This window comes from Lepisma saccharinum, chromosome 16 (assembly GCF_977018435.1).
Source record: "Lepisma saccharinum chromosome 16, izLepSacc3.1, whole genome shotgun sequence".
Taxonomy (NCBI): Eukaryota; Metazoa; Arthropoda; class Insecta; order Zygentoma; family Lepismatidae; genus Lepisma; species Lepisma saccharinum.
The window spans coordinates 58,792,318-58,815,786 of NC_139244.1; the positions used below are offsets into that span (position 1 = coordinate 58,792,318).

Below are 23,469 nucleotides of genomic sequence, written 5' to 3' on the forward strand. Positions count from 1 at the left end.
CATATGTACTAGTCTTTGGTTGTACTTTATGGAGAATAACACTGGGGGGGGGGGGGGGGACAGCTTTGCCATTTCTTCCCTACGCCATATTTAACAAAAACCACTATTGGTGCCATTCCAATGTAAAAAATATTCATGGACCCTTTTGGAAAGCAACTTTGAAACGATCCAGGTAAAGCAGAGAGTTACATCATAACTTAGCTGATTCAATTCCACATTAAATTATGACAAACAAATTATCTCTTGAGTAAACTTTCAATTTTTTATTGCCGTGAGAACAATAGAAGCACCAGTTTTTTCTAACGTTCTACAATGATCGCTCTTTTCGAAATTCTATAAATAAAAGATGTGTGGCTTGATCCTAATGAAATTCAAATACAGTGCAGGTAGAAAACCTTTAAATACAATTCTAAATGTTCAGGTTTTTAAAATCTTCCAAAAACAGGTACAGCTAAAAGGTAAAAAGGTAAAGTTCTCATTAATATAGAACTGAGCACTGTGGCATGAAGGCACATTTAGGGGATGTGACGGGTAGGGCCCAACACATTCTCGATCTCAGCCATTTTGGAGGTGATGTGATCATCTCCATGCTCCAATTGCCTTTACCCCCAGGTATCCATTGATTTGAAGCTGGATGAAACACAGAGCCACTTGATGCGGGAGCAAAGCTGGAAAAATTCCAACCTTAGATCACCACCATGGGAATCGAACCTGCATCCAAAATAAAGGTTCTTATCAATCTTGTGGAAGAACTTTTTCTTAGTATTGGGTAGTCCTAAAAATACCATCTTGGCCTTGTTTTGAAGCTCTTTGTATCTATTTTTAAAATTTATTATCATTGTCAATTTATCTCGCGAAACTGAGTTTACACAGATGCTTATCCAAAGGAGTTCAGAACCAACTTACAGTGACAGCCTTCTCAATCTGATAGTATGTCCATACAACCAGTCACACATTTCTTTTCTTTCAGAGAAATCTGTGTTGGTCATGGTACATATTTGGCTGATTTGAAATGAATGCATTTAGTTTACTAATTATTAACAATATATTAATAAATGTGTATATATATGATAATCCTTGTGGGTGTGTGTGTTTCTTAAATTAATATCTTCATCCCCCCCCCATCTTCCATGATTTTGCATTCTGTGACCCATCCTTACCAGATGTGTGAAAGCACTTCTAAAAATTTCAGCTATGTTCATCTGTATTTTTTTTATTTTTACTTCATCTCAGTGTGTGTTCTTTTCTTGACTGACCATTTTTTTAAAAAAAAATGTGTTTGTAGTGATGTAAAGAAATAATAGAAATAAATAAAAACAAATATTATCTGTTCAAAAACTTTTTAATAGGTAACAATAACATCAAAATTATTTCTTAATGGATTATTCATTTACTAGTTATTGCATTCACAATCCATATGAATCATATTATACACTTGCATTTATCATTTTAAAATATTGTTAAAAGTTGCCAAAAACACCTTTGAAAAGAAAACAAAATCTTAGGCATCTGAAGAAGTTTGCTCAAGACACGAGGCTTTCTTTTACAAATAAATGGGGCAGACAGTTTTTGATAAACCTGTACTGTTAGTAAGAGTATGGTTAAATAAAAACAAATAATATAAAACGACTTTATGTGACAGTATAGCTTTGTACTGTTCAGACGTTGGAGACGCTGCTGATATTCTGAGCTGCTCAGCAGTTCATGAAAGACTTCACCACATTTTATAGATTTACTCAGTAGTTAATGAAGACTAACATGGGCGTAATTGTACCCGGTTGATGGAAATATTTGTGCATAAAAACCTGCTGGAAAGTTAAGCTGTCTTGCAGCATAGGGAACCAATTTTACAAAAATAGAAAATTTCTAATTTTACCCAATTACATTAAGTATTTCACATGCAAGTGACAGAAATAAATGGTTTTACATGTGCTAACTGAAAAGTTAGATTAACTCAGATTCTCTCAGACTATGTGCAAATGGGAGACTGAGAATTGGCAGACAGCAATTCAAACAAGTGTTCTCGGGTTACCAGCCAGGTTAAATTGGCATTAGCTTCCAACGAACCCGAGAAGACTTGTGCGAATCACATCGCCAGGAAAGCTACAATTCCTATTGGTAGACAATGGTTTCTTGAAGGGACTGGAAATCCCGAGCTCAATTATTTCCATGAAAATGTCTTGACTGCGCATATGTAACTTGTGATCATTGTTAAAGGTTACAACTGTGGAGAAATAATTTCATTATCCAACAGAACCATTGCAAATGACACTGTTCAAATGGGTCAGAGACAGCTGAAACACAAAGCAACCTGTGTTTTCTCTTCTCTCAGCCAAGGTACCATGCAGAGAAGAAAGCTGCCATATCAGTCGATATAACCTTGATACCATGAATATTGCAGCTGTGGTTGTGGTTAGGAATTTTATCACTTTGGCCCATGTATACAGTCTACTAACAATCTGCCAATCCAATATCTTGTATGCACACACACATTACCAGGAAATTTATGTGACAATCAAGTGGTAGTATTTGTGAGAATCATACACAGATTTGTACTAACTTACAGGTATACAGCCAAGTCTTCAATGTTTGGTCACAGTGATTGCAATAACATCATATATATTTTTAGTGTGGTAATAGTTCGTTAGTGATAAATGAAGTGAAAAATGCAGGTTCAGCCAGGACTCGAACCTGTTTCTCTAGCATAATAGGCCATTATTCAAAGACATGTACTGATATTTCACTTCAGTTGTTTAAGGCTTGAAGGGAATATATAGAAACTAATAACCCTTTTGTAGAAGAAAACAGTTTTGCACAAGTTACACATGTAGGGTTGATTTATCAAGATGAATTTTACAATGTTGGTGTAACGAAGTTTTCTGATTAAACGACTTGTCCCATAAAGAGCATCTAAATGCCTTTACTTTCGTATGAACCTATGTATGTTCATAATGGATGTATTTATGGGTAAAATCTTTGTTACAAATTCAACAACTCAATAACTTTTATTTCGTATAAAACCTTCTATGCACATTCAGAATTCTTTTGGCTGAAGACTTTGATGCAAAGTCAACAATGAAAAGGCTTTCCTTTGTTGTGGATTCTCATAGCTCCTGATGATGCCCCTTTCTACTGATGCCATTGTTGCAAATTGAACATAAAAAGGTTATTCTTTGTTGGAAATACTAAAGAAAATGCTCATTAAGATTACTCTTTTGTGTGAGGCCCTTGTTGCAAATTGAGTTATCAAAAGGCTTTTCTTGGGTGTGAATTTTTATATGTTTACGAAGATTAGACTTTCGACTAAAGCCTTTCTTGCAAACTGAACAATCAAAAGCCTTTCCTTTGTTGTGAATTCTCATATGATCATGAAGATGTGCCTTTTGCCTGAAGCCTTTGTTGCAAATTGAACAATCAAAAGGCTTTTCTTTTGTATGAATTTTCATATGCTGATTAAGATTACTCTTTTGTGTGAAGCCTTTCTTGCAAAGTGAACAATCAAAAGGCTTTTCATTGTTGTGAATTCTCATATGAACATTAAGTTTCCCTTTATGAGAGAAACCTTTGCTGCAATTGGAACATTTAAAAGGAATCTGCTTGTTGTGAACTCTTGCATGAGTTATAAGCAGTGCTTTACTTGGGAAACACTTGTTGCAAAGGGAACATACATATTGCTGCTTCTTTTTATTACTCCTGGCATTGTGAATATTCATTGATTTACTGTCGGAGGATTTGGATGAAGGTACAGGTTCCAGTATTCCCTGTTTACTGATAAATTCTGAATTAATATTTGACTGTTCTTGTAGACTTGCTTGATTGAAGTGGTCAGATGATAATAGCAAGTGTCTATCACATCTTGAGATATCGTTCATCTCTAAAAGCATTTCTATGTAATTTTTGTTCTCGTACCTGTAAAATAAAATAAAAAAATAAAAAAGGATAGAAATATGAACTATTTCACAACTACTATAACTTTACCATGTTAACACAGAAATTTGTACAGGGAAAATTTCAGAATATAGACAAAAATAAGTATTCAAGAATATTATTGAAAGAAGGAGTATCAGCCTGTACCTTGGTAAAATATAAATATCATTTTCATGAACGTATAAATGCTTATTATATAATAATTATTAATTTTTTAGTTTTCCTTAGTCATTACTTTATAATAAGGGGTACTAGGGTAAATCCATGTTAGCTAGATGTGGTATGGTTCTGCTTAGAAAGAAGTGCAATACCACTCTGCAGATAGGCATAAATATGTATATGAGTGGCACAGAGCATAGGTGATTTAATTCCATTGACGAGAATTTTGAGAAAAAAATAGCATTCATTAAAAAGGAAATACAAAATTAAAGGGAGTTAGAAAATATTTTTATTAACCCCGTGTCACGCACGCGAGCACTTGTAACAGCGTCACATGACTGCGTCCACATCTGTACTTTGAATTTTTTTGTTATATAATATGTTGTTAATATTTATGATATTAACATTTAACATATATTTAAATATTTTGTTACACATCACATGCTTGGACTGTACATGTTTAATTTTTAATGTCATTACATTTTGAATACAAAGTTATTCATTTAACTCTTCTCTTCTCTTTTAAGTAAATATTACACTGAAGGTTTTTTAATTGGTTATGCTTAAAATATAAATGAATATTTGGAAAATACTAAATATTAGTAATACTACTAATAATTATCATGATGATAGCAATGATAGTAATAGTATAAATTAATAAAGCACAGGATATTGACAAAAATCGACCAACTAATTTCTTATACTGATTATCTGAATGAAAGTTCATTTCCACCCTTTGCATCTTGTTATCATATTCACTGCATACATAACTAACAATGTGTCCCATATCTTTGACAGCCTTTACATGTAAAACGTGTAGCGAGATTCCGCAATATTAAATACACAGAAATACACATGCGGAGTGTAAATGTACCTTCCAAACTATTGGAACTCATTCAAACACTTTTGAACTTAAGTCTTTTAAAAATTTTTGGTATTTTATGTGAGAATTCTTTGTGAAGTGGAATACAAACTAATTTCTATGAAGAAGAAAAACGTAGACTACAAAATAAATAATTCTACAATGCAGGCAATGTGTACATTCAAGAAAAATCATCTCTTCAGTTCCCAAGATCAGATTAATGATGAGGAAGATAATGAACCTGTATTCAGATAATCTACTACAAGCTGAAGTGAATGATAAGTAAAAATGTTTGGTGCACAATCTATGTAACTCCATATTATTTTACTTGTATGATATTTTATTTACTATTTTCTGTATGATATGTACTGTTTTGAAACTATCTTTTTTATATTAACCCTCTGCCACACGTGCCGTAGAGTGAGACTCCGCAACTAGGAAATTTTGTTTTATAAAGTGTAATAAAACCGGTTTGAGAGGAGGCCTTCTCAGTAGCTTCCCCCTTCACTCTTAACAAGGTACTGGGGCAGCTGACAGCAATAAACATTTAGTCCGTAGTTGGCAGTGAGTCGATTAGTTTGAAAGTGGAGTGACAATAAATTAATTTTTGCCCAAATACCCTGCCTTCCAGGTACATCAGTGTATTAGTTTCTGGAAATTAAGTCAGGATAAGAACCTCTCATAAAAAGCTGGGAGATACTATTAGAAATATCAGCTTCTACTTCAACAGAGTGGTGCAGACAGGAGTCTTTCTTGGAGGAGGAGTGATGATATGATGAATAGACATTTACAAACATCCATGTCCAAGCCGGGATTCGAAACCGGGACCCCTGGCATCGTAGCATGATGTGCTAACCACTCCACCATGGAGGCCGGCTGGATTTTGAGATGGGTAGGACCTCAGCACCAAAAACCATCCTTCGCTTCACTAGCTAAATATTCAATGAAAAAGTTGCTGTTGGCATCCCAAGGTTACTCAATGAAAAGCTCAGCAGAAGAACTTGGCCTAAAAATATAGTTGCTAATTTTTAGATTCTAAAGTGCTCAAGGAGCACTTCAAATTTTCATCACGTATAATCAATATGAAATTGCAGAGATTCCTTCCATGGTAGAAAATGTTTCTATTAATGACACATGTAACAAAGTACCAAGCAAGTTACGCAAAAAGTGACATCGTAAATACATTTTTGGAACATTGTGTGGCCGGTGGTTGTTGTATGTTGAACTATTTTTTGAAGAACTTTGAAAAATGTTACCAAATGTTATATCTCTGGTGCATTTTTGCCAATTCAATATCTGAATTTGTTGCTCAAGATATTCAATTCAATTGCCGTTGACAACCCTGACAATGGTGCCCACGTCAGACTGAAGAAACTACATTGGGATTCACGTACCTTCTTAATTCTCCTGCAACTACCAGCACAGAGAAAAACCTAGCAGGTTTAGAGGCCTGTGGTCTCCTGTTCAGGGAAATATAATTGAAAAATAATAGTTTTCCATCATATCCTACAAATTCCTACCTTGCCTCATTTTTTGAAATATTTAAAATAACCTTTCTTAAAGTTTCCATGGTCAACAAAAAAGATGGCATACACAACAGTGATTCATCTCTAAACATTTCATTAAAACAGCCACGATGTAGTTATTTTCGTATTGAGTACTAAGTGGTATGGACTGAACCTTCTTATGTAGATGTCGCACACGTTTATTAACTTGGAATTAAATCATCTGTGTTACAATAGATCTTGAAGTTAAAGTATAAGAAAAAACAGATGTAGCTAGAGGCTTCAAAAAAGGGCAATTTCAACCTTAAAAAAGGGGTGAGTGTTTTTTTAATATTCTCGGTGCCTCCAGACAATTTCATTGGGGTCGTAGTTGAGCATTTTTTGCTTCTGGGGCTTGAACACTTACGTCAATGAGTGAGTGAGTAGTGAGATTCGAAGATTTAATACCATTCTTCTTGGCTGTTGTCACAAAACACCTGGCCTTGTGAAATTTCTCTAGTTTATATTTTCAAGAGGTCTAGCTGGTTTGTGATTATGGATTTTCATTTCTTGAAAATCATTATCTGGACTGAAACTAACTTTAAACCTCATGCAACATGGCACTGTCCTGTGATATGCTGATTATGCGGGGAGAATAATTTGGATAAGGAGAACGGCGTATGTAAGTTTTTACATCAAGAAACATCCTGCTGCAGAGTTGTTGTTTCTGCAAAGGAATTGCCCAAATTAAGGTAAGACGTGTTACAGTCTTAACGCATAGGGAAGCATTATGTTCTGCACGGCATCGAGAAAATACATATTTAATGTGACTGTAAATATCGATAAGCTGATATCCTTTGAATATAGCATATGTTTTCTCAATATTAAGTAGAAAGATTCGCCTCGCGCCAATTGAAAAGGATTCGACGTCATATTTCATTCTGGTGTCAGTTCAAATGGAAAAAAAAAATAAGCCAAATATGCATATTGTGCAAGCTTGCATCGCAGCATTGAGGAGTTGTGGGGGAGAATTTCTGTTGCTGCTTACATTTTCCTAAAATATTATCGCAAGATTACTTTTGAATGAACATGCAAATATGCAAGACAGTTGTGTATCAATATTGATTTATACAACGGTGTATTGAACTCCAATCAATATTAAAAAATTTAGACATTTGTATTATGACGAGTATATCACAAGAAAGTTTTGAAAGTTTATTCATGGCGACTGATTTGGTACATGTATGTTAAGTTTGAAAGTAATGTTCACCGTACTGTGAAAAGGGTTATTCATTAACAAAGCACATTCGTTGTTCTTCTATAACATCATCAAGTTCGTAGCATAAAAAACCTACCTTCATAAAGAATATACCTTTGGAGTAATTTCGAAGAAATTAATGAGACAATATATGTTGAGGAATTTATCGATTCAACCTTTCATATTAAGGTGGTGGTAATGTTCTAAATTTGGAATTTTGTCAAATATATCCAATGAATTATGAAGGTCACCTCAAGTTTTATTTATTTTATTCTAATAACAATCATTCTCTTGTTGTAGAATTTCCCTGTGCATAACAAACATGTGCGTTTAATAGTCAAGAATACGAGGGATGATGGGAAAGTAAGCTAGTGTCATATTTAGATTAAAGTAATCCCAATCAAATGTTTTTTGGCTTCAAATAAGTGAAATAGAGGGTTGCCCATTGAGGTAAAAGGACAGGTAACGATATTTCAAAATACATAAATATAGGGTAGGATATATATTGATTCTCATTTCAAATATGGGAAGTGGGATAGTTAGTTGCTTATAATCTTTCCTTTGTTTGTTGAGTCTGCAGACCTGTGAACCTGCAAACAACACATCATGAATTACTGGATGGGAGTTACATTACCATTACAATTTGGTGTGGATATTTTTGTTTTATTTTAAGTTATTATTTAAATTTATTTTGGAAGTCACGAGTATGGAGCTGGGATTTTGTAACATGGTTGGTTTGGTGACCACCGTGCTTATGGCATATCATTGTAGTATGACAATGAGATACCCCACATGGCAGCAGCAATGGTCAACTTTCTTGCCACAATCAGTTGTGAGATCCTGAACAAGGCACTGGCAGGGAAGCATTTCACCACAATGGCAGAAGTGGAAGCTGCCTACGCAACTTCATTCGTAAATAGGACACGCAGTTTTACGAACATGGTTTCTTGAAACTTGTAAAGCTGTACGACAAGTGATTGAATGTTGCTGTGGACTATGGGGGAAAATAGAGTAATGATGACTCTTTCTGTTCATGTCATGTTCCTTCTCCAGAATAAAACTCTCTGCAGATGGCAGATTAGGGAAATTTGTTTCCTGACTATCCCTCTATCTCCCAAGTTGCTAAGGCAGTCGATAGCCACTCGTGACACTTACTTCTAGCACTGAAATGTTGATACTTAACAGTTAAAAGTTATAAGCACACTTAACAAAAAATTAGATCCCTCCAGGCGAAAATGGAATGGTTATGTTCGCACAATCAGTATCCACTATGTGTGGCACTTTCCGCAGCTGATAAGCAAATTGTGACGTAAATGGCCCACAGCATCTATGGCATTCATGGTTCCTGACAAGTGTGTGTTTCCCATGTCGGAAGAAAGACATTAGTGATTGGCAAAAAGGGATCATTGCATTTGAGTGTTCAAAAGGACACAGTGTACAGGAAGTGGCAGAATTTGTTAGTGTGTTACACAGTACAGTGAAAAGTGTTTATGCAGTGGAAGCAAACACAGTCCACGGGAAACCGGCGTGCGAAGAGTGGTAGAAAAAGTGCTCACAAACAAACAGAGACTGCCGACGAGTGTCACGTCTTGTGTCAATCAACAGTTTTGCAACAAGACAACAATTGCAGTAACTCATCAATGACGAGCCATGTGCCTCAATTTCAGAATGTATACTGCGAAGGGAACTAACTCCACACCATGGCAGTGATCGGAAAGTTACTTTTTAAAAGGTAACCGAGTTACAGTTACTTGCTTAAAAAAGTAACAGTTATAGTTAGAGTTACTCATTTTAAAATGTAACTCAGTTACCAGTTACTTTTACAGTAACTGCTGGAATTTTTTTTGCAAGCAAATTACACAAATCGATCAATAATTGCAAAAAAAATAATTTGTAAAGAGTTATGTGTGTCTTACACATATGGCTGGTACAATACTACAAGTCTACATATATTTATATTTATTATTGTTGTTCTATTTAAGGAATTTCCATTGGGGGCAATTCTAGGAACTGCATAGAAATAAGATCTAACATCCTGATTTCTCTCAATCTCTCACATATATATGTGTGTGTGTGTGTGTGTGTGTGGTGTCTTTGTGTCCACTAGAGGGATGTAGGAGGTACCATGATAATATACGGGGTTGAAACACATTTTCGTTTTTTGAATCACTTAACTTCAAAAGAAGCTTCATACAAAACATTTTCTTAAAAATATGGGTCATCATTTTTTTAATAGTTGACTACAATTGTGACAAAAAATTGCTGATTTAAATTTGTATCCTGACAAAAAAACGTTCAAGACTACTTTACAATCAAAACAGCTGCAGTGACTGGGCCTACAGGTTAAAGTGAGATTTCACACTCCCACCAGAAATGTAGTATGGGATCTATTGAATACAAGGTGATAGCGATAGACACTACAATATCTCTGAGGCCCATTACTGTGTACACAATTTCATAGTTCATTTGTATTATATTCTGTGCTGCACACTTTGGGAACCACTGTAGTAGCCTATAATTGTGCATCATCAATGAAGGTGTGAATGACATTTTAAACTTACCCCTTGAGTTCTGTCTGACAATCACATAAGCAAGTGGGAATGATAGTTAGGATTGTCCTGATGCATAGGTTTGCCATATATGTATTGTAATTCACTGTTGTGTCAATAACAATATTGTTATTATTATTATTACTACTGCATCCAAATAAAGATCTGTCATTTCAAAATGATCCCCCATTTACATCTTAAATGAATAGCCCTTACCATTTTTTTTTTTTCTAAATTTCCAGAAATGCTATATAAATAATAAATTAGCAAATTCTAACTACTTTCCATTTTGAGTATAGGAACTTTCGTCTCTCTTGTAATCCCATTCTCTTTGGTAATGCATGTATCTGTTGGCTGCACAGTGTACTGCTTTTCCATGTGTATCTGGTAACGCGTTAGGTGGAGCCCCGACTGCCACTTATGTTACACAGGACGTTAAGTGCTAGGTAACGTTAGGTGGACATTGAACAACCGCAAAATGGTGTTAAGTGGGGGGGATAAGAAGTTAAGTGGAGATGGTGCAACCAGCCCTAAGACAATGTAATTCACAAGAATTGGATACCTCCTTCATTTCAATGCTCAATCTCTCTCAAACTAAAATACCAGCCATAATCTAACACCTAGAGTTGGATACTGCCTCCCCCCAATGTTTAGTCCCCCCCAGAACCTACGTGTCAATTAAGGCCTAATATGTAAGAGTTGGATATTTCTCCCCCCATTTGATAATGCCCTTAAACACTTTCTTTTCTTCATCTAATGGATTAAATATGGTGCATTTAAGGTGTAAAATTTTTACATTTATTTTGAAAACATATATAAATATTGAATTTTACATTATTTGAAGGGAAAAAATCCCGATGGCGCAACCTGCACCATAATCCCCCCATGGGCAACCCTGCGTCAGGTCGTTATATGATTTCACTCAATAAGATGTATATCCATTCTATTACGGGTTTAGGTACTTCAATACGTTGTAGGGGCATGTGCCTATTCTCATGAGTTTCCATGAACAGATATGGAGGATGCGATTGACGATAAGAACAAATCGTATTAAATGGAGGGAACAAGATAATTGCAATATTGTCTGTGATTATGAGATCAACTTACCACAGTAGGGTCAAAGTGTCTCTGCTTCTTAGCTTCTTTCTGCCGTTACAAATTAGAGTTGGGATGTCATACAAAAAAGGAGAGAGGATACGTTATAGTCTGCACCACTCCAGACTTATAGGTTTCATCCTACCTAACTTGACAAAAATTCTAATTTACCAACAAACCTGAGGACGCTATGCGTTTGGTGTATTTTCGTCAAGTTATGAGACTGCTTAGGCTCGTCTTATTGAGTCCGGAGGCAGGGAGATTTTATCAGGTAATGTCTGGAAATCTCCTCGTTCTCAGATTAAGTAATAACAAGCAAGACTCTTTAAGGAGACATTGCTTTCCTTTTACTGACAGCAGGTTAATAAGGATTGTGTCTTTTACGTTCTTAGTCGAAACTCCAATTTACTTGACATTTACATGAAAGCATATATGAGTCTTAAGCCGACTTTAGATGAAAGGATTTCCTTTAATATTTTTGCTAGCATAAATGCTATGTAAATGCTTCCAAAAATCTTATAACAGATAGTACTTTACAAGAAAGCATTTTATGGAACATTTCGGTTAGCTGTTTCAATTACAATGTACAATACATACAGCACGAAAGGCACGTCAAGTTACACCATCAATGCCATGTGCACGATGTTTACAATTGAAAAAGCTAAAATATTCTTCCATACGTGTGTAGAAAACGTTGTAAAGTATGTATTTAATTAGCACCATTCTTCTCAACTTAAAAACATTTAATACGAAGCGCGATATTGCTCTCGGTTGAAAAGTATTGTCGTTTAAAAGTGTAAAGTGATACGTTGTTTACATCTTATGCTACCACCATTACATTTGCACTCGTGACCATGAGGTCGCTTCTGATTGGTTATCCTACGAAAAATGCTATGGAAATAGAGCCAGTTCTATTCTTGAGAAATGCCATGAAATATGTCATGCCATCTGAAATGCCATAAAATTTCTCACTTTACACGGCAGCTTTTTGGTCATGTCATAAATGTTAAGAAAAGTGAATGCTTTCATCTAAAGTGGGCCTTACTATTGGTTAGGAAGGTAGTATTGTTTATAACGGTTAACGTTTACATTCTGCTCCTCTTCCTTTTCTAATATGAACCAATTAACAATTCTCCATGGACCGTTCCATTTTCTTCTCAGCTTTTCTGTTAGCCCTATTTTGTGAGCGGGTTGATACATGACTAAATCATTCTTGATAAATTTTACCTCTGTTCGTTTTGCATCATAATGTTGCTTATCATAAGCCTGTCTTTTACTATGTTGCTTCTTTGCAAGGTCCCTAATATTCTCTAAGTGCTCCTTGAAGTGAAGGATGTATGGACTCTGATTATTGGAGCGCAGGGGTTCTATCTAACGTTTCAAGAGGAAACACTGGTAAACGACCGTACACTAACTCAAAGGGTGAATGGCCTGCGTGATCAATCCTCCTAGTTTCAAGTAGTCGCTCCAATCTTTCTGATGTTTATCCACATATTGACTTAAGATTGCAATCACTGGTTAAATCTCTCAGTTTTCCCATTAGTTTGGGGGTGATAGGCAGTGGTATTTATTTGCTTTATTTTCATGAGCTCCAGCAACAGAACCTCTATCAGATAAGATTTCTCTAGGGCACCCATGCCTACAAATAACTTCAAGTAAGAACCTTGCTACTGTCTTATCTGTGGTGCTTCTTAAGCATCTGGCTTCTCCCGATTCGTTAAATAACAGGTGGCAATAATGATATATCTGTACCCTTTTGGTAGAAGAAGAGGACCCATTATATATGTTCCTACTCTAGCGAAAGGTTCGCCTACAGGTATGGGCTTCAGGAACCCTTGTGGCTTACCGGTATTTCAATTTCTCTCTTGACAAAGGGGGCATTCCTTAACATATGCCTCTATTTATTTTTTCATCTTGGCTAATAAAATTGCTCACATACTTTTCCATTAATCTTGGTGATCCCAAGATGTCCTCCTGAAAGGGGGTTAACATGCTTTTCCTTAAGTACAATAAGTTTTAATTTCTCTGGAATGACTAGCATTCTTCTGTTTCCAAAGCGTCGGTATACGATGATATTCTCGATCTCATAATACCTGACACTTAACTCACTGGGGTCTTTTTGTTTTAATTCTAAAATGCTTTATAAAAGTGGGTCTTTCTGTTGTTTTTCTTGAACATCATAAATATCTATGGCCAGTGGTGGTAAGGGAGGAGATGAGGTTACCTGGGTGAAGGCAACTATACCTCCTTTTTCTATGTCTTCTCGGTCTCCTTCAGACAATGCCTGGGTATCTGGCTAAGGCAGTCTGGGGCAAAATTAAGTTTCCCTGACTTATGAATCACGTCATAAGAATAACTTTTAACCTGAGACTCCATCTTGCGAGACAACCAATAAGAGACTTGCATTTCTTTAACCAACACAGAGCATGTGAATCAGTTATCATGATGAAATACGAATGAAAGTGTGTGACACCAAATACTACAGCAAGAGCTTCCTTTTCACCTATGGAATAGTTCTGTTCAGGTCCTGTTAGGGTCCTACTTGCATAAACTATGGGATTCACTAATCCAGTATTCAAGGCATCGATGTGAAACTCTGTAGGTAATGAAGGATCAAAATGCCTTGGCACTGGAGCTGTCATTAAGCATTCTTTCAGAGTTTCAAATGGCTGTTTCTGGTATGGACAAAAATTAAAAGGTACATTCTTTCTTGTTAAGTGACTAAGGGGTCTTGCTATGTGACAAAAGATTTTGACGAAACACCAGTAGTAACCGCACATGCCTAAGAAACCTACATATTTCATTTAAGTTCCTAGGTTCCGAAATTTCTTTTATAGCCCCTACTTTCTTTTGATCGGTTTTACACCATCTCTTCTGACGATAAAGCCTAAAATTTCCACCTCGTAGTAGCCAAAGTGGCACTTCGTTGGGAAGAGAGAGAGGTTATTCATCCTAAGTCTTTACATCACTTCTGTTAGCCTACTCATCATGTCATTCCAAGTATTCGTAAATATGATCAAATCGTCAAGATATAACACAAGGCAATTCCATTTCATAGAAGCAAAAATTTGATCCATGCAGCGTTTATAAGCTGCAGGGGCTTGGCTTAATCCCATTGGCATTCGATTCCAGTAGTATAGACCCTCACTGGTGCTTATGCTTGTCTTTTTCTGTGATTGATATAGACTAATATCCGCTTCGAGCATCTAAAGATGTAATAAACTGGGCACCTCGCAGATATTGTATTATGTCATCTATTCGGGGTAAAGCAGATCCATAAGCATCCTGGTGATTAAATCTATTAATGGATCTAAAATCTCAATTTTTCTTAGGCACTAGAACAACAGAAGAAACATAGGGTGAGTCGCTGGGCTCGATCGCACCGATATCAAGAAAGTTTTGCACCTCTTGCCTAATAACTTCCCACTGCTTCAGGCTCACCTTGTATGGAGGATGCCTGGCAGGGTCATCTGATTTCAAAGGTAACGTAAATTCATAAGCATTGGTATTTCTTAACTGATCTACTGTCCATGTGAGACAATCTTGATATTCAGTCATTAAATTAAGAACTACTTGTCGCTGCTGGTCATTCAGTTCCGGATTAACGTTTAATTCCTTACGTAAATCATGATATTCACCTGTACCTAATATACTGCCCCTACGAAAGTTATCAAGATCAAAGGCATTACATGGAACAATATGTGCAAATGCATCATCATCATTTTGCAGTAATGTATGGGTTCAAGTAGTCCCTGCAGGGATAGTAAATTGGCTATATCCCATGTTAACTATCGGCACTGCATATACTTGACTCGGTATTACAAATGAGGGATGAAACTAGGGGTGTGCGGGACAGAATTTTTGGGGTCGGGATGGGAAATTTGTAAATCCCGACAATCGGGACGGGAAAAATTCGACATTTCCCGAAGCTCTGGAAATTTTAAATTCTACATGCCATTTTCAACTTAAGTGCTTGTTTTTGCATTTCAGGAGTAGAGTATATTTGCCAGTTCAGCACCATACTTAGTAGGTGTCCTTTATATTTATGGATTTAGCCTCAGTTGTATCATATTATGACGATTATTTTGTGGATTTTTTGGCGTTCGATGACGTTCCAGTACAATTTTCACCGCAACTCTTTTTTACCTACCTCATACTTTGTAGGTATGCTAAGATCTTAGGTGATATAACTTAACACATTCACTTTTTTTACGAGTTAGGTAACGTTCTCTTTCACACATGTCACGAGGACCTTTTTTTACGATCTTTTACGAACTAAACTATAGTTTTCCTTTCCGAGAAACGTCCACTTCCGGTCGCGATTTTATGATTTTTGTAATTTTGAAAAAAAAAATCAGAAGGTTCAAATTTTTGATAGGCGACGTCAGAGCCATCCATCTATGAGCAAAACGTTGAAAGTCTTGAATGTTGGAATTTTCTGTCAACTTCTTCAGTACATCAACATTTCTTTTTTCTTTTCTTAGTGAAAGGGTTAGGTGACTTGCAACGAGGCATTCTAGCAAAACAAGCTTAGCTTATGCCGGCGTATTTTACTAAAATATGTCTTTAACTATTGTCATTTAGGAACCGCCATCTCCTTGTGGTAAAATTGGTAATGGCCAATTTTCAAATTGAGATGGTAATTGATGAAAGTTCGGAAAAATGACAATAGGTACAGGTTTCTCCAATCTAGTTAGAATTGGTTGGTTGAAATTTGTAAGGCGTATTTTGCATTTTTTTAAAAAATATAAACACGTTGAATTTTTTACATGATCGGATTTTACTTGTTGTCCCCGAGAAATTCTATATAAATAACATACCTGAATATTCTATCATATTTGCGACCATAGTCCTTTAACTTGTTTTAAAGCTACATTCGAACAATTATTTCAAGTTTAAAGTGTCATTTGAAGGTGTTCCATGTGTTTTTCCTAGTTTTTTCGACCACATTGAATTTTGACTTGATCGGAAATTACTTGTTGTCTCCAAGAAATTCTATATAAATTATACACCTGACAATTCTATCGTATTTGCAACCATTGTTCAATCCTAACATTAATAGTCATACTCATCCAATTATTTCAAGTTTATACGTGCCATTTGAAGGTGTTTCATGTGTTTTCCTAGTTTTATCGACCAGATTGAATTTTGACTTGATTGGACGTTACATGTTGTCCCGAAGAAATTCTATATATAACATAAAGTATTAATTAATTAAAACAGTCACAATGTAGGTACTTTCATATTGAGTACTAAGTGGTATGGACGGAACCATCTTTTGCAATTTCACCCACGTTTTCTAACTTGGAACTGAATCATCTGTGTTACTACTGATCTTGAAGTTAAAGTATAAGAAAAAAATGGACTTTGCCCCTTGAAACAGACCTAGATAGACGTAAAAAAAAAAAAAAAGGATTCTCATTCTGTGACGGTTGATATACTTTACATAAATATCATCCCGCCACAGTCACTCTCTTCTCCTAACATACGAGAGTGAGATACGTCACGCCCCGAAACAAGTCATGGATCATTACGTAATCTATAAAGTTGTGTAGTTTCTCGACAGAGGCCGTTTGCTGCTTCGGGTCGTCACGCGCGCATGCGTAATCTAGGCTCGTCGTTTGACCAGCGGTGGGAGCTGGGAGAACAAAAAGTCACAAGACAGATCTCTTACACGCGTTACTCAGGACAGACCAGGATCACTTGCCAGCCCAAGCGGAGAGACGACAGGTAAACTTAATATTTCGCGAAAAAGGTGCCCGACCTTTTACCTCCCCCCTTTGTTGCGTATTTGGCATGGTTTTAAGCTAACGTTATACGTTTGAGCTACCGTAAGGTCCCAGTCATCAGGATCTTTGCCATGTTGCGTAACGAGGAAGGAGGAAGGTCAATATGGGGCTTTTGTCAAATTCATTTTTGTAGTTCGCTTACACGACTTGTTTAATAACAGATTATTCCTTCTAATTTGATGATCCACTAGTATTGAATTGGTTATTACGAAAGAAATCAAGTAGTGTTAAATTATATATATATATTTTTTTTTGTCTCTCCACTCTGTGACCGGCTGGAATATTCCGTGTATCCTTTTTTTTTATAAAGTTAACAGGATCAGTGACTTGTTTCCGCATCATCTCAAATATTCTTTCCATAATTGTTGAGACGTATTTCAAGACTGGGTGTTGGTATTTATATTTAAATGTTTTAATAGTTGATGAAGATTTGGGAAGGGATTTAAAATGCACGTATATATGAACTAAATTTTGGGGAGAGATCATTGTTGTTTATTGTATGTTGTTTGAATGGGAACTATAAACAAAAAAGGGTAAAGTAAGGGATAAATGAAGGTAAAAGAAGTACTTGGAGGTCCGCTTATTTCTAATTTGTAAATATTATAGACTCCGAGGATTTTCATTGAATTGTTACATTTTGCATAATTTATAACATTGAATCTATTGTACTGATCAAGTCACTGTTCCCCTTTTTATGAAAACTAATCTGTTTATGAATAAAAGCTTTGTTTAAATGGAGTATAAATTTTGATCAATCCAAGAATAGACTAAGTGATTATACTTTTGCAAAAAGGAGTGGACGTACCTTAATCTAGCGGATTAGAGAGAATTTATCTGGGTTGTTTAGGGGCGTACGTAATTTTCCTGGAAGGGGGAACTAGACGATTCCCCCATTTCTCAAGAAGTTTACGTTAACCCAGATTGCATGCACTCGGCGATTTAAGTTGTTTTGTGTCCTGGAGGATTTCAGAAACAAATCAATCCACGAGATTCAGGGTCCTACATTGGGCCGGGCGAATTAATAATATCACGGTAGCAGCTTCTTTTAACATTGTACCTTTCAATATTGCATTTTGAGAATTTTTGGGCTATTGGGTAGCACTCTACATGCAAGATTGAAGGGTAACTAACTAAATAAATAGTATTCACCACAAAAAGATGGTAGCAGGCATGGAGAACTTAAATTGCGGAGTGTAATCTTTAGTAATCTTTAGTCTTTTTTCCAGCTCCTTTTGACAGACTTATAAAATTGATTGTTATTTGTTGCCTACGTCATGTCTCAGTTTAAGGGCTTTGTTCAATTAGATCCTACAACTACTCCCAAGCAGCCAGATTATGTTAAAATGCCCAAAGTACTTTTTACCCCACCCACTCACACAGGTGCGGATAAATCAGACATTGAGGACCCCAAAGAATCTGGATTCAAATCATCATTGTTAAATAAAGTAATGTTACGCAATTTGGATGCCGATATCGATGCACTGTCTTTATGTAACGGAGAAGATAGTAATAATTTATTCTTCTTCGTCTTATCAGTTCAGTTGATTGTTAGCGTAAATATGTACCCGGAATCACTAATTTTAACGAATGTCCTCAGAAAAACGGGGGGAAATCTCAAAATGTTGTGGCGTGAGGCTTTGGCTGCAAATGCATCGTGGTTTGCATTAAAATGTCAAATTTGGAAAACATTAGTAACTTCTAATATCCTTACCCTCCTTATAAATTCTAATGTTTGTAGATTTCAAAAAACATCCGAAACGCTATATTCATTTGCTTCAGCTATAGTTGACTGTGCTAATGCATTAAATATTATATGGGAGGAGTCTGTTTTGATTCAGACCATTTTACAAAATCTACACCCCCACCACTCGTGGATTTTTGTTGTTTAAACCAACACCAACTACCCTTTCGGAATTACTTGCATTAGCTCAGGAAATTTCCCCATTGGAGCGGAATTTTTCACGCGCTCCTGTAAATGATGAAAGGATGTATTATGAGAATCATAGGTTGATGGCGACAACTTCAAATCAGGTCACAGGCAATATACCTACTTCTAGTGGTTCTAGACTTAATAAACAATGTTATAGATGTTCAAAATGGGGCCATGTTAAGGCTAACTGCCGTGTTAAATTACCGGCCAATGTACGGTCCTGAGGCAGATTTAATCAGAGCATAAATAATGATCGTAGACACTTTGATTATAATGTAAACAACTAATAACTTTATGCATTAGACGTGTAATGTCACCTTCTGGTAGCAATTCACATGTGTATATGTTAATCATATGGTATTCTTCTTCTTCTTCTTTCCTATAATTCTTGTTTTTCCTTCTTTTCTCTTCTTATTAGTAATTTTTGGTTTGTATTTATTTTCATATTATCGTTTCGCGGAGAATTGTACCGTGATGACCTACTACACCTATTGAGCATATCGACATCTTCATGCAAGTGCCCTGCTATCAGATTCTGCCTCTTTGCCTGCAGTCATACGTCACCGTCGTCTATCTGGAGATCTTCGCTCATCAACTGCACTAGACAAAAATGGATTTAAATTTTCTTCTACACAGATCGTCACCTCTGCATCTCTTTGACCCCTGATGGATAAGGATTCTAGTACGGATACTTGGGATTAGTACCGATTGACTCTGGTGTTCCTCAGGTATGTTTTGCAGATAGTGTTTTACGCCAAAGAAGACATTACGATACCTAATGTGCAGATTGTGACCAATATTTAAGAAAATATGCCGCATCGTGACCTTAGTGTACTGCCTAAAAAGCTTCTAGTGATGATACTTCCATTGATGAACATGTATTGAAGTATGTCATTTGTTATAAAAAGAAATTACATTGTTCAAGAAGATGGAATAGTTTAAGGATTCCTTGGAATTGGATTATATACACGTCTTGCCTTGTAAATGTATGAACTGTATTGGATGTTCCCGATTACAGGATTAAACATCCCCTTTTCTTATATGGAAATTTTCGTCGAGTTTTTCTCTTCTTTGTGTACCTTGTGCAGGAAGCATAGGGATTCTTAGAAGATGATTGTAATTATACATGAACATTTATTAGGATTTCTGTCACCAGGAACTCTATTGTGTGAAATTATATGATATATTGGGTAAAATTTATTTCAACACCATGGAATTAATGGGATTTTATAAATTTGAAATATATTCGTAGTGCAGAAACTTTGTTAAAAGCAGGACACCTTCTTTAATATTTTTTTTCAGTGATATAATGAAATTGTGTGGTGCTATATAGGTGTTCCTCATTGAAATATATAAGTGGTATATATATATGTATGTATAAATATAGGCTCATAATGCCTCTTATAATTGCCAGTCTTTCATCATCAGAGTATTATAATATATTAATTGTCATTCATCTCTTGGGATACTTTCTCCCAATATTTATTCAGATCAACTATATGATCTTATTTTAATTTTGTCTTATAGATTTTTAGATATATTTATTAAAATGTGTTATTTGCTATATTTGCGGAGTGGATCTCCTCTAATGCATTGTTGATTGCTTGCCACAAGAATGTGTATATTTCTATATTATTAGTGGCTTATATTTATTCATGATTTGCATCTCATTTATATATATATAATTAATTCAATATTTATGGGTATCAAAAAAATTTTGGGTTTTGTAGTTCATTAATGGGAGAAATTGGAAAAAAAAAATTTGCAAAAAAAACGAACAAAAAAAACAAAAAACAAAAGAATATATACACATATATAAAAATTTATTTGCTGCAATTTCAAGCATCTGTATTTAGTGATTTTAGGGGTGTAATTTTATGATTGTCTATTGTTACATTTATGCCTGTGTGACCTGGATTTTTCGGAGCAGAGGGAGGTTGTGACGGTTGATATACTTTACATAAATATCATCCCGCCACAGTCACTCTCTTCTCCTAACATACGAGAGTGAGATACGTCACGCCCCGAAACAAGTCATGGATCATTACGTAATCTATAAAGTTGTGTAGTTTCTCGACAGAGGCCGTTTGCTGCTTCGGGTCGTCACGCGCGCATGCGTAATCTAGGCTCGTCGTTTGACCAGCGGTGGGAGCTGGGAGAACAAAAAGTCACAAGACAGATCTCTTACACGCGTTACTCAGGACAGACCAGGATCACTTGCCAGCCCAAGCGGAGAGACGACAGGTAAACTTAATATTTCGCGAAAAAGGTGCCCGACCTTTTACCTCCCCCCTTTGTTGCGTATTTGGCATGGTTTTAAGCTAACGTTATACGTTTGAGCTACCGTAAGGTCCCAGTCATCAGGATCTTTGCCATGTTGCGTAACGAGGAAGGAGGAAGGTCAATATGGGGCTTTTGTCAAATTCATTTTTGTAGTTCGCTTACACGACTTGTTTAATAACAGATTATTCCTTCTAATTTGATGATCCACTAGTATTGAATTGGTTATTACGAAAGAAATCAAGTAGTGTTAAATTATATATATATATATTTTTTTTGTCTCTCCACTCTGTGACCGGCTGGAATATTCCGTGTATCCTTTTTTTTTATAAAGTTAACAGGATCAGTGACTTGTTTCCGCATCATCTCAAATATTCTTTCCATAATTGTTGAGACGTATTTCAAGACTGGGTGTTGGTATTTATATTTAAATGTTTTAATAGTTGATGAAGATTTGGGAAGGGATTTAAAATGCGCGTATATATGAACTAAATTTTGGGGAGAGATCATTGTTGTTTATTGTATGTTGTTTGAATGGGAACTATAAACAAAAAAGGGTAAAGTAAGGGATAAATGAAGGTAAAAGAAGTACTTGGAGGTCCGCTTATTTCTAATTTGTAAATATTATAGACTCCGAGGATTTTCATTGAATTGTTACATTTTGCATAATTTATAACATTGAATCTATTGTACTGATCAAGTCACTGTTCCCCTTTTTATGAAAACTAATCTGTTTATGAATAAAAGCTTTGTTTAAATGGAGTATAAATTTTGATCAATCCAAGAATAGACTAAGTGATTATACTTTTGCAAAAAGGAGTGGACGTACCTTAATCTAGCGGATTAGAGAGAATTTATCTGGGTTGTTTAGGGGCGTACGTAATTTTCCTGGAAGGGGGAACTAGACGATTCCCCCATTTCTCAAGAAGTTTACGTTAACCCAGATTGCATGCACTCGGCGATTTAAGTTGTTTTGTGTCCTGGAGGATTTCAGAAACAAATCAATCCACGAGATTCAGGGTCCTACATTGGGCCGGGCGAATTAATAATATCACGGTAGCAGCTTCTTTTAACATTGTACCTTTCAATATTGCATTTTGAGAATTTTTGGGCTATTGGGTAGCACTCTACATGCAAGATTGAAGGGTAACTAACTAAATAAATAGTATTCGCCACAATTCTTAGAAATGGGGTTCGTGTGTGATTTTTTTAATTTCGTCAATCGTTCCCGCCAATTTCATGGAGGCTCATAATGGAGCCTTTTATGTCAGTGAGCAAGTGAGTAGTTGGATTGGATGATGTAACATATCATTCTTTTTGGATGTTGTCAAAAAAACCACCTTAGATTTCATATGGAAGTGTTTAGAACATGAAGAAATCAAGATGGTTATGTTGTGGCTGTAAAACTGTACTTTTGGCAAGTGCATTAGTGTTCATTTTGTGTTAGGATCGTGTGCGACCTCCAGTATGTGTGTTGTCTCTGTAAATGTCAAATGCTGTAGATGGAAATTTCCTTGTAAATGAAACCAAAGACAATGACAGTGTGTTTGCATGAGTACTAGTCTTTGGTTCTGCATCATGGAGAATAACATGAATTTTCCACATTCTACCCTCCATCACAGATTTACTCACTGCATTAATACTTTGCCAAGGGAGGTTTATGAACATGGGCCATGAGAAAACAACAGAATTGCCAATCCTTCCCTATGCCATGATTACTACAAATGTGATGTGTGCCATTCCAATATGAAACATACTCATGTACTCTTTTAGAATGCAACTTTAAATCGGTCCAGGTAAAGCAGAGAAATAAATTTGATACCCATATAGAACCTTAGTCACGCTGGACCGGATCCTTTTTCGGGATCAATTTAAAAACAGTTCAAGTTTAGTATTGAAATGATACAATACACAACTCGGACTGAATTGAAATTGTGAAAAAAACAAAAACAGTCCAGTTGCAGAACCCAACAGAACCCTTCAGAATTAATGGGTTGCTGGACCTTTAACAATCCTCTTTGAAGAGGAGCATGGTTTCATATTATTTCTCTTTACAGGCTTGCAAGTTTGTTACTTCATATTACAGGAAAAATATTTCAGCTTAAAATGCATTACGGAATAAAAAATTATGGATAC

The 23,469-nt window shown here is 35.8% G+C and overlaps 1 protein-coding gene across 3 annotated transcripts in view; it reads right to left on the reverse strand.

Moving 5' to 3' along the window:
* LOC146000495 (uncharacterized) overlaps window positions 1-23,469 on the reverse strand; it is a 337,315-nt gene that overhangs the window by 251,047 nt on the left and 62,799 nt on the right. Inside the window, exon 4 of one of the 3 annotated variants that reach the window (XM_083138221.1) lies at window positions 1,387-3,909. The exons of the other annotated variants lie outside the window; for them this stretch is intronic. Within the exon in view, the coding sequence (XP_082994347.1) occupies window positions 3,186-3,909 (724 nt within the window). The 3' untranslated portion in view covers window positions 1,387-3,185. Of the gene's footprint in view, window positions 1-1,386; window positions 3,910-23,469 lie in introns of those variants that run through there. 3 annotated transcript variants of the gene reach the window in all.